This window comes from Phyllostomus discolor, chromosome 1 (assembly GCF_004126475.2).
Source record: "Phyllostomus discolor isolate MPI-MPIP mPhyDis1 chromosome 1, mPhyDis1.pri.v3, whole genome shotgun sequence".
NCBI classification, from domain to species: Eukaryota; Metazoa; Chordata; class Mammalia; order Chiroptera; family Phyllostomidae; genus Phyllostomus; species Phyllostomus discolor.
In genome coordinates, this window is record NC_040903.2 from 185,974,918 (window position 1) to 185,987,130 (window position 12,213).

Consider the following 12,213-nt stretch of genomic DNA (forward strand, 5'->3'; position numbering starts at 1 on the left):
AATCCTGACCAGCTATCTCCCTACCTTGTATGGGCCCATTCCAGACCAGGGGTTTTGGCTTTTGATTACTGGAAAAGATTAGATAGCTAAGCTCTCAGGCTTGTCCACAGACCCTTTTATCTCTTTTACAACTTATACCTAATGGTCATAGAGTGCAGTGATAACGATACATATCAATACCATTAGATTAATAGAATACCAGTAGATTAATTTTGTTATATATAAGCTTTGTTATAGGTATGAGGTCTGTCTGGGGAAAGTCCAACCATTGTTAATAAAATGAGAATGGTTTGCATGACATCGATGTAACCTGGCAGCCAAGGAGAGTGGACTGGAATGCACATGTGTGAATAGTGACACTTTCTCTGTACTAGTCAGTGAGGGCAGTAAGACACCTTTGAGTGAACATTTGCACTGTGTGGCCATCGCATTCAAAATGAGCAAATAGAGCAACAAATCTGCATCATATTTTGCATTAAGCTTGAACAGTCCTTCATGGAAACTATTTGGATGATTCAGAAGGCCACAGCTATGGGCAGCTGGTGATTGGAAACTTCATTATGACAATGTGCCCGCTCATGCATCATGTCTCATGCAGAGTTTTTTGGCAAAACATCAAATCACCCAGGTGACTTAGCCCTGCTACAGCCCAGGTTTGGTGCCCTGTGACTTACAGTTTTCCAAAACTAAAATCGCCTTTGAAAGGGAAGATATTTCAGACCATTGATGAGGTTCAGGAAAATACAACAGGGCAGATGATGACGATTGAGAGAACTGTGAGGTCCCAAGGTGCCTACTTTGAAGGGGGCTGAGATGTCATTGTCTTATGTACAATGTTTCTTATGTTTTGTATCGTCTTCAAAAAATATGAAAAACATATTACATGGCTGGATAACTTTTGGACAGAACTCATGTATAATTGCTTTACAACTTGAAAATTAAAGCTGGACCACTCAGGATAATTTAATTATTGCCTGTATCAAAGACTGAAAACCCATGGAAAAGATAAAATTTGAGCTAGACTTTAAAGGATGGGTATACTTTTTAAAAAAGATTTTATTTATTTACTTTTAGAGAGAGGGGAGGGGAGAAAGAAAGAGAGGAGAGAAACATCAATGTGTGAGAGAAACATCAATTGGTTGCCTTTTGAACATGCCCCAGTCATGGACAAGGCCCACAACCCAGGCATGTGCCCTGACCAGGAATCTATCCAGTGACTTTTCGCTTTGCAAAATGATGCCCTGTGGGAGGAACTCTGACCAGTGGTGCTCCTCCCAGCCACCACTAATAAGAAATAAATCATCCTGGACACAATCTTGTTCTGGCGGGAAAGGGGGTGGTGCTTCCCTGTAGTGGGGACTGCCTTGAGCTCTTCTCCTAATGGCGTTTATTGGGAATAGTATGTACAGATGTATACAGCATACATGCATACCTCATCAATCAGTGTCAAACCAACTGAGCCACATGGGTCAGTGCAGGTTTGCTTTTTTATAAGTAGGAAGGAGAGGCAAGTGACTCCAGTAACGGGCTGATATGAGCAAAGGCTTAAAGGAAAGAGTGTGCAGATTTGGACCTTTGTTAGTAAATCACTTTTTACCTTTTCTGAGGGTTGATGGAGTAGGTAATTTGGAATCAAACTTTAGAAAGTTTTAATGTTCCACTAAGACTTTTGAATTAGTAGGTTTTTGGTATGTCCTGTGAATTCATTTGGCTTTTCTTGATATATACACATACAACTTACTTCTGGGATTCCCTAAAAGAGTCACACATTCAATGCATCCTTAAACGCATGGCCTAGTTTATGTAAGTTGGTAACTATTGCCAAGTCATCTTTTTACCTTAAGTGGTTATGCCTTGAAGAGTGCCAGATCTGCCATTTTTATCCCGATGCTTTAGTTCTCTCTGCCTGTTGTCCATTCTTAGCTGTTCCTGATCAGTCTGTCTCTGCTTGTTGCTTGTTAATCTCCAGATTACAAGTCAGCAATACAGTGAGTGTCTGCTTATCACAAGAGTTATGAATTCTTATTGAAAGCTTTCTTTGTATCTCCTTCACTCTTAAAAAGGTGGTTGGATATGTATTTTGTTTAAAATAGTTATTAACTTAGTTGTTTCTCTTCTTTTGCAGACCTAAAGGATCAAGACATAATGGGAGCATTTTTAGACAAGCCAAAGATGGAAAAACACAATGCCCAGGGGCAGGGTAATGGGTTGCGATATGGGCTAAGCAGCATGCAAGGCTGGCGAGTTGAAATGGAGGATGCACATACAGCTGTCATTGGTTTGCCAAGTGGACTTGAAACATGGTCATTCTTTGCTGTATATGATGGGCATGCTGGTTCTCAGGTTGCCAAATACTGCTGTGAGCATTTGTTAGATCACATCACCAATAACCAGGATTTTAAAGGGTCTGCAGGAGCACCTTCTGTGGAAAATGTAAAGAATGGAATCAGAACAGGTTTTCTGGAGATTGATGAACACATGAGAGTTATGTCAGAGAAGAAACATGGTGCAGATAGAAGTGGGTCAACAGCTGTGGGTGTCTTAATTTCTCCTCAACACACTTATTTTATTAACTGTGGAGACTCGAGAGGTTTACTTTGTAGGAACAGGAAAGTTCACTTCTTTACACAAGATCACAAACCAAGTAATCCGCTGGAAAAAGAACGAATTCAGAATGCAGGTGGTTCTGTAATGATTCAGCGTGTGAATGGCTCTCTGGCTGTATCGAGGGCCCTTGGGGACTTTGATTACAAATGTGTCCACGGAAAAGGTCCTACAGAGCAGCTTGTCTCACCAGAGCCTGAAGTCCATGATATTGAAAGATCTGAAGAAGATGATCAGTTCATTATCCTTGCATGTGATGGTATTTGGGATGTTATGGGAAATGAAGAGCTCTGTGATTTTGTAAGATCCAGACTTGAAGTCACTGATGACCTTGAGAAAGTTTGCAATGAAGTGGTCGACACCTGTTTGTATAAGGTAGCTAGACTTTTTCATTTTAAGATAAAATTATTTTATGCCATCTTAATTACTATAGTATTTAATCATCTTAGACCTGTAGTTCTCAGAAATAAGATTTTGGCATATTGCAGACACTCTTCACCTGTTATGAAACTACAGGAACATGTTTATAAAATTACCCAGTTACCAAATATGCAAGGGTTATAATTGGAATGTTTAGTCTTTTATTAAGTATGACTACTTTTCCCTCAATGTATTAATATTGTGGAAGATTGTCAAAGGTAAAAAGATTAGTATATAAAGTACAATCTTTTTTAAAAAGAGAATAGTGAGAGGTTAGGCCTCAGTATTTTTAAGTAAAAAGTATTTTTTTTTTTTTTTTTTTTATTTTTTTTTTTTTTTTTTTTAGAATTTTAATATTTTATTTTTACCAGTGATATCTCAGTACATTTAGTACTTTGAGACTATGGTCTAATGGAACTATAGCACCAACAGAGAATTTAGTGATCAGTTGGTGTGTATAATAGAAATAGTCTGGGACATGGAGTCAGAATAATTTGGTATGTAACTGTGTAAGACTTAAGGTAAGCTTTTATATGGAAAATCAGTTTCTTTATTGTAAAAAAGATAAGAAATATTAATACCCTGTTTCATGTGGTTGTTGGGGTGATCAAATGGGATTGTGTATATAGATGAGCCAGCTCCCACCTTTATTTTACGGAGGAAGCTGAAGCCAGAGAAGGCTCTGTAACTTAAGAGTCATACAGCCCTGGAATCAAGACTGACTGCTGTTACTTTTGTACTCTAAAGTGTTGAACAAATTGTTCAGCCTCTCTCAGCTATTGAATGGAGATAATAGTGTCTAACTCAGGATGTTAAGGAACTAAATTAATGAACTAATGTATACATATGAAGTGCCTAGTTTAGCAAATAGTGTGTACTGGGAACAAACTGCTCCCTATCCTAGAGAAGTTAAAAAAGACTTCTACAGGTTTATATAATTTACTTCTTTGGTAGCACTAAGGCTAGAACCTAAGTCCTGACTTAAGTGTAGTGTTCTCTTTTGTCAGTAACACTTGACTAATTCTTTGATTGTTTTAAGCAAATGCTGATTATGTGCAACTTAGGCTATATATTTAATTTTCTTTTTAACATGCAGAAAGAGTAAGTCAACATAATTGTAGTTTTTATATGCACAGTGCCAGCTCTACTTAAAATCTGATCATACTTAGAAACCAGCTTTATGTGACATCCAAACCAAACCAAATTTATGTAACATTCAACACTTAAGTTAAAAAAAATCAATAGATCAGTAGAGCTACAACTTAATAGTGTACACTGTTAATTTCTGATTTTGAGGAGAACCAAACAATGATGCATATGTTCTTTGTCTCTTAGTAATATGCATAAAAGTAGCATCTATTTGACACATTTATTCTGTAGCACTTGAGTATTAAATACTTGTTAGCTACATTAAAAGGTGTTTTTCTTAAGAAAATTGTCTGATTCAAATATTAGTAAATTATGGCTCAGATTCCACTTCTCTTCTGTATTCCACTCTATTTTCAAAATTATTCAATACTTTATTATATGCCACATTTTATGTAGTTATCCCTCAAGGTATTTTATTATTAAATTCTTTGTGTTATTTGCTCAAACTAAGAATATAATGTCGATTTTCCCATATAGTGAGATTAAATTTAAAATGTTGAAGTTAACTCTAATTACTAATAGGAAAGGGGGGGTATGAGGAGGCCAGCATCTATTCAAGTATTTTAATTATAGCATTTTGAATACCTAGGTGTCTTTAAAAAAGATGTGTTTTCTAATAGTTGTCAGTGTTTTTGAATTATGGAAGGTAAAAGCTGATTTATAAACTTCATGTGTGTAGTTTTCTAATTCCATGTCTACGTAAGCAAATTAATTAGCCCCACAGTTTACCAGAATTTATTTTAAATGTAAATTTGTCAAGTATAGTATAACTACCCATCAAGTACTGTTTAAGGAGTACCACTAGAATTTTCTACTTTGTTGAAGTAAATTAATGTCTGTGTATATGTGTATTTGTCTTTGTATCACTTCAAGTTAAGTAGGCCACCAATAAATGTTCATAAGTGTTTTTGTTTCATAGAATTTTTTAAGTGTTTATTGCAGTAGAATTTAACCCACAGTGTTTCTTTTTAGTGTTTATTATACTGTTTACTATATATTATATGTGTAGGGAGGGGTACCCCTTCCACATATGTATATATTTTTTCCTCCTTAAAAACTATATGTTTTTACTAAAACAAATATAATTGGCATGGCTATAAAGGTTCTCAAGGCTTCCAAGAGCAAAAAGAAAACCAAAATATTTTCTCAAACTTCTTTCTTCCCAGGGAAGTCGAGACAACATGAGTGTGATATTGATCTGTTTTCCAAATGCACCCAAAGTATCACCAGAAGCAGTGAAGAAGGAGGCAGAGTTGGACAAGTACCTGGAAAGCAGAGTAGAAGGTGGATCATTTAACAAAAATAAGTAGCTTTATTAAAGAAAAACCTCAACACAATCAGACTTTAACATTTTAGCTTTTAGATATTTACATGCCTGTGACATCTAGTGATTAGTGTACAATAGTGGGAAAGGGCATTTCTGTAGTAGCTGTTTAGATGCTTGTAATGTTTTCGTCAGTTATATTAGAAATAACAACCAGTATGGCCCTGTAAATTCTGTTCAGGATACTTTTGTTTAAAAAGGCTTAAGTGTTTGTATGCTTTGAAATTCTGGATGAATTCACTGGCATGAGTAATTTTATGCCAGGAAAGTCTGATTTGTTATTTATTTAATTATAAACAGATTATTTATGATGGTGATAATTTGATTACCATCTTTTTCTGTAAAGCTGTGTGTATGAATTTAAGATCTGAATTTAAGTTTTGTTTTGTTATGTTTTTAAATAACTTGAAGATTGCAGCCTGGTTATTAACAACTTTCATGTGCCACAGCTTTTAAATTTTAATTTTAAACTGTTTTAAGGCTTTCTTGCCTAAGTCATAAACTGCCTTACCTAGAAAACATAGACCTGAATAGAAAGACATACTAGGTCTCTACCTGGCAGAAATGTAAATGCTGACTAAATCAAGAAATAAGTTTGGAATTCTAGGAGCATACTTGTTAAAATTCTGCAAATTACTTTGAGACCATTAGAAAGGTGTTTGTAACTCTCAAGTGTAATGCCTTTAAATATGTGAAAAATTTAAATGATCTTCAATGCAGATACTACTTGGTATATATTAAATCTCCCCAGAGAAGTCCAGTTTACTGCATATATGCACTAAGCATGTAAGTTATGCAGTTTTTTTTTTTAAGCAGAAAAACTTGGCATGCCTATAATAGTGTTAAAATGCATTTGGGGTTTCTAATGTCGTTAATTTGCACGTTAAAGACCTCTAATAGCATGTAAGCATTGACCTACACACTATTATACCCTGCTGTGCCTGCTTTATTAAAATCAGTCTGCACTTTAATTTTTTCCCCTTTTCTGTTTAATATCAGTTATAATCTATCTGATATTAGAATCATGATTAGTTTTGATTTGCAGTACTATCTGGAGGTGCTATTATGTTTTGATAGTTGTCCCCCACTTGATAGTGAATATTTTAGTGTACTGTGTGTATGTACTGTTTAGTATTTCATTCATTGCACATACTATTTGATGAGTTTGTTTCCTCACTATTGCCAAGGGTCTTAGAATTTTTATTTTAAGTGAATCATTTCAATGTAAGTTATTTATTTATAATCCAGAAAAATAAAATATTTAGAATGGTACCAAATCATATCACATTGGTTCAAACTGCTGGTGAGTGGAAAACTATGAAGGCATAAGAAGAATATGTATTGGGATAAGTTGATGTTTAATTTATTGGCTCTTTAAAGTAACCTGGGCATACATGTTTTCTCACTGATTCAAAGAAATAAGAATAAGTACTGTAGTACTTATTACTATGAAATGAGATCAAATTTTAGAAATAAATTGCTACTTTTCTTTTTTAGTGTGTACTCACAAGTTTTTGATGCAATTCTAAATCATTCCTTTAGGAACATAATTTTATAGTATAGTATTAAGTTTTATACTGCTTATTATTGAGCAAGAATTGCTACCTGAAAAGTTTACATTAATACTAAATATTTTGATATATGTAGTGTTATTACACTTGTATCATTCAGTTGGAGATTATGTCATAAATTAAATACCATATCCTTTATTGAGGTAAATTTGATGAGACTAAAGCTAGAGAATAAATATTTCATTAATTAAAATCACTACTATATTTTAAAATGTAGAAAGAATGTAACTATTTGTAGTATAAATGTCTTAAAAGTGAAAAATACTGCATTTATCTTCCAAAAGATACATCGAGGACCTTTTTTTTTTTTTCTTTTAAATACATATGTTCACTAAATTGCTGTGACCTAAATCTCATTTGTTTTTAATACTTTTGGCTTCTCCGTTTATATCACAGAAAAGGACTGAGGCTTTTCAACTCTTCTCCTATTATCTGTGTCCTTCTACAATTTGACTTTCAGATTGTGAAAAGATTTAGCTCATAATTTAAAATACTGCCTAACGTTTGGTCCTTCTAAGCCAATTTAAAATTATACTTGTACGTGCATATTTTAAAAATCTTTGCTACTGACTGCCCAGGCTTTAAAGTTGCTAATTTGGAGATAACTGCTAGAATCCCTCAGACTTGGAGGGAAGTGTGGAGGAGCAGAATGTGTTTATGGGTATGTGAAACATAGATTTTCTATATATGTGTGTTCTTCAATGAAACAGTCTTTTTACAATTCTAATTAAAATGTATAGTCCAAGAATATTTAAAGGAATATTTATTAAAATTCATTTCTTTTTATTTTTTAAAACAGAAAGAAGCAAGGCTACCATAGTATTAATTGTCAGATAGTTTAAACATATTGTCCCATGTGGAATAGGAGATAGTAACAGTTTTTTAAAGTCTTGCATTATTCTTTTTAAGAATTTGTCTTATTGTAATTTTCTCCACAATTAAAACATCCTAATTTTTATTTTAACAGAGATGTCAGATACATCAATTATAGTCAATTAAAAGTAATGTTTTTTAGACCTGAAACTATCATTGATTGACTTTATCATCAGTGTTCATTTCTATTATGTCTAGTTATCTATCCAATAATTGTATTGGCTTAGCAGAGACTGTATGTTAAGTGTAACACAGCTTTAGATTGTGAAATTGTGCAGTTTAGGTAAACATCCAATTCTTTTATTTTTGTACAGCAGATTTCCAGCATTAGAACCATGTAGAATAAATATACTAGATGTTAAAGATTACACAATAAAGGAACTTGGCAAACCAAATCTGAGATCCTTGCTTTTTATTCAGATTTAAGACTGTTTTTTTTTAAAGGCAAAATAAATAGGTGGTAAATTTGGCCTTAATTCTAAAAGGATAGTTTGAGCCATTTAAAGAAATATGGGTAGTATTGTCTGTCTTTTAATATGTGGCTTTAAGGATGAATTAATATTTTGAGATTTGATTAAAGGATGGAATATCTTTATATGCATTGGTATTTTCAAAGGTATTTACAAATTGAGTACCAGAATGATAATTTCTTCCCCCAATGGTGACAAAATACCTTAGTATAAACATTAAAAAACAAAAAACAAAACTTCAACATAAAACTTACACAGATACCTTTGGCATGATCTTGCTTTTAGAATAAATATGCTAAAACTCCAAGTAAAAACTTCTTGTACTTAAAGTGAATAGTAGGAGAGTTCTTTAAATTGCTTGTACATAATTCTTCGTGTTCTGTGGTATGAATAACAATATGCATCTGCATGGCAAGACTGCAGACCATATCACTATATCCATTTAGTAACTGAATGGTTTGAAATTAATGATTTTAAATACAGTGATGTGATTTTTAGTGTTTTCTTTTTAAAAATTCATCAAACTTAGACTTTTTGCCCACTCTATATGCTTTGTTCAAATAATCAACTAAGGAAAAAGTATTATGTATCTATTTATTGCTTAAAAATACATTAGACAAAAAATTAAACTGAGAATGGTGTTTGAGTACATAACCTCATCTGCAGTGCTACTTAAAGTATCATTTTGCAAATATAAAATTACGTGTAAAAATAATTTACATTCGTATATAGTCAGTAAAGTCCTCTTTACTTAAAGATTACTTTTTTTCCAAGTCTTGAAAGTGTCTATTTTTAAAAAATTTATGCAGTTTGTTTTCAGGGCAAAGTTCAGGAAACCTGTTTCCAATCTAAAGAGAGGAGTTGATGTCAGAAATAACTAGTTGGCATCTTAAGGATTCTCATTTGTACACATGTATTTCTGATTATGTAATATATTGATTTTTAACATGAAATTTCATTTTCATATTTTTGTCTTGTTTATTTTCGTTCTTTGCAGTTAATTATGGAAAATATCTTTTATGTCCTTTTGTGCATCCCTTTGTCATAAATTTTCAAAGGTCAACTTAATTTTTTTATACCAGTTTAGAAAAATCTCAAATGTGGTAAATGCCATCTTTAAAAACCTAAGTTATCTTTGTTTCAATTTTTTTTAATTAAATTTGGATAACATTTACAAAAAAAGTACTTCTGATTCCCAGAAATCATAAAGAAGCAGGGGGAAGGCGTCCCTGACTTAGTCCATGTGATGCGCACATTAGCAAGTGAGAACATCCCCAACCTCCCACCAGGGGGTGAATTGGCAAGCAAGTAAGTTACATTCTGCATACTCTTAATGATTTATCTCAGTACATGAAAATTTTAGGTGTTTGTTGATTGTATATTTACCTAATTTCTAAAGTGATGCAATTATCTATATCTTCAGAACATTTAATTTGTGGTTCACTGTTTTTCAGTATTAATGATATATGGTACTTGTTAGAATAAGTATCAGAATATTACTGTTTTTAACTAATGACACCAAAAGCTGTTCTTAGTGGAGGTTTGGGTTATACTGATTTCCTCATATACCATAAATGAGATAATATAGTAAAATAATTTTTTAAATTAACTTACATAGTACTACAAAATTATGTGTCATTATTATAATTTGATCTGGTCAAGCCCTGAATAATTTACCCCAGAGATGAGCATTTCCTTCTTTTCCACTGGGGCCCTTTTTTTACATTTGACTTTTCCCAGTGGTTTCAGTTGTCGATTGCTGGTAGGTTGGGTTTTGGTATAAGAGTTGCATTTCTTGCCTTTTTCTCCTTGCATTTTATTTCAAAGAGCTGGAAATACTGTATTAAATATTAAGCTTTCATCTTTATAAGCTAAAGTGGACATTTTAAGCCATTTTATAATATAAGGCTTGAAACATTTTTACCTCAGATATCCAGATAATTGACCTACAACTATATATTGACTACTTTTTTATTCTCCACTGTGTTCTGTAAGTGTAGCTCTGTTCTTTATTATTATTTCACTGAATAGTGATTATAAAGTCTCCTGTTTGAAGCCTTTATTTTTTTGGAAACCTTTCCTTCCAAATGTGATATGATTGCCTATAAAATTACTTCAAATTGATTTTAGAAGTAGGGAAGTCATAACTTATAAATACCTCTACAGGTTTTTTTTTTAACATAACATTATTCTAAAACTAATTCCTAGTTTTTATTTATTTTTAGAGAGGGAAGAGAGGGAGATAGAGAGAGAGAGAAACATCAATGTGTGGTTGCTGAGAGTCATGGCCTGCAACCCAGGCATGTACCCTGACTGGGAATCGAACCTGTGACACTTTGGTTCGCAGCCCGCGCTCAATCCACTGAGCTACGCCAGCCAGGGCACATTTCAGTTTTAATAAAGGTGTTTTAAAGGGGCATTACAAAAAGCACAAACTTAAATGTAAAACATATGTAAATTATTTTACTACAACATTCAACTCTTAATCAGAATATATTAGTATTATATCTTAAAACCTGCATCATCATTGCTCACCCTGGCCAGTGTGACTCAGTTGATTAGAGCATTATCTGGTAGACCAAAGGGTCGTGGGTTCAATTCCCAGTCAGTGCACATGTCTGGGTTGTGGATTCAGCCTCTGGTCAGGGCATGTACAAGAGGCAACTAATTGATATTTCTCTCTTACATTGATGTTTCTCTCCCTCCCTTCCCCTATCTCGAAAATCAATAAGCATGTCCTCAGGTGAGGATAAAAATAAACCTGCATCATCATTGCTGACTCATAACCACTTAAGCCAGTTCAAATAGAAATAAACTATATAGGCTGATTATTTTTTAACATCATGACTTTTAGTCTTGCATTAATTGGGTTGGCGGAAGGGTACATTTTATAGTAAGTTTACCTCTTTTTTAATTGGAGCCCCAAGTATCTTCAAGTGAGGCTCAGTAAGAAACAACTAAAATAATGTTTAAGATTATCTTTGACATTTTAATGAACACTTGGCTGTGAGTTATTAAACAGTTTTGTGCTCTGAAGAAAAATTAACTTTCTGCATTTTTTAAAATTTAGGCGGAATGTAATTGAAGCCGTTTACAATAGACTGAATCCTTACAAAAATGATGACACTGTAAGTAGCATTTTAGTTCTCTCTGCTTTCCCTTCCCCTCCACTCTAAATGCATATCCTTCCTACCTGTTTTTGCAGAGCTGTTCACTGCACCCATTCTCTTACACACACCCCTGATTGATTGCTCTGAACTCTGCCTGCACCACAGTTCTAGTGATTGAGGACATAATCATGGTGAGTGGCCACCTTCTAAAAAAGAAGAAAGTCCCTTTGAATTATCGTGGGTTTTTTAAGCCTCTACAAGCGATCAACTAAAGATTTGCCTCCATTAAACATTTTTTTTTGAAGTTGGAAATAATATTGTTACTCAGAATCTTAAATTACTCTGAGTTTGTAAGCAGCAGCTGCAGCAGAACTTCACGGTGCCCATCTCCACTAGTTTTTATAGTTAGAAATACCTTTGCCAAGACCCCTGAAGTATACACTTCATTTAAATATTAGAGCATTCTGTCTTATATAAATAGATATTAACATGCCTTTTCTCAATTAAGTTTCTTATTACAGCTGTGTTGTCATATGGTATGCAAAGAAAAGTGATAACTTCAAATCATTTGGACAGGCCCTGAAATATTTTGTGTATTGCATTATGAAGCCTCCTTGAATTTCATTACTTGAGTTCTTAATCTCTTATGCAATAAAAAATGTATAAAAGTAATCTTTTAGTAAAATAAATTG

The 12,213-nt window shown here is 33.4% G+C and overlaps 1 protein-coding gene across 3 annotated transcripts in view; it reads left to right on the top strand.

The window, feature by feature from the left end:
• The window catches only part of PPM1A (protein phosphatase, Mg2+/Mn2+ dependent 1A), a 35,606-nt gene that overhangs the window by 18,003 nt on the left and 5,390 nt on the right, over window positions 1-12,213 (top strand). For all 3 annotated transcript variants that reach the window (XM_028505957.2, XM_028505958.2, XM_036010631.1), the window contains 4 exons: window positions 2,126-2,979; window positions 5,340-5,457; window positions 9,611-9,719; window positions 11,482-11,539. In XM_028505957.2, the coding sequence (XP_028361758.1) occupies window positions 2,146-2,979; window positions 5,340-5,457; window positions 9,611-9,719; window positions 11,482-11,539 (1,119 nt within the window). In that variant the 5' untranslated portion in view covers window positions 2,126-2,145. The remainder of the gene's footprint in view (window positions 1-2,125; window positions 2,980-5,339; window positions 5,458-9,610; window positions 9,720-11,481; window positions 11,540-12,213) is intronic.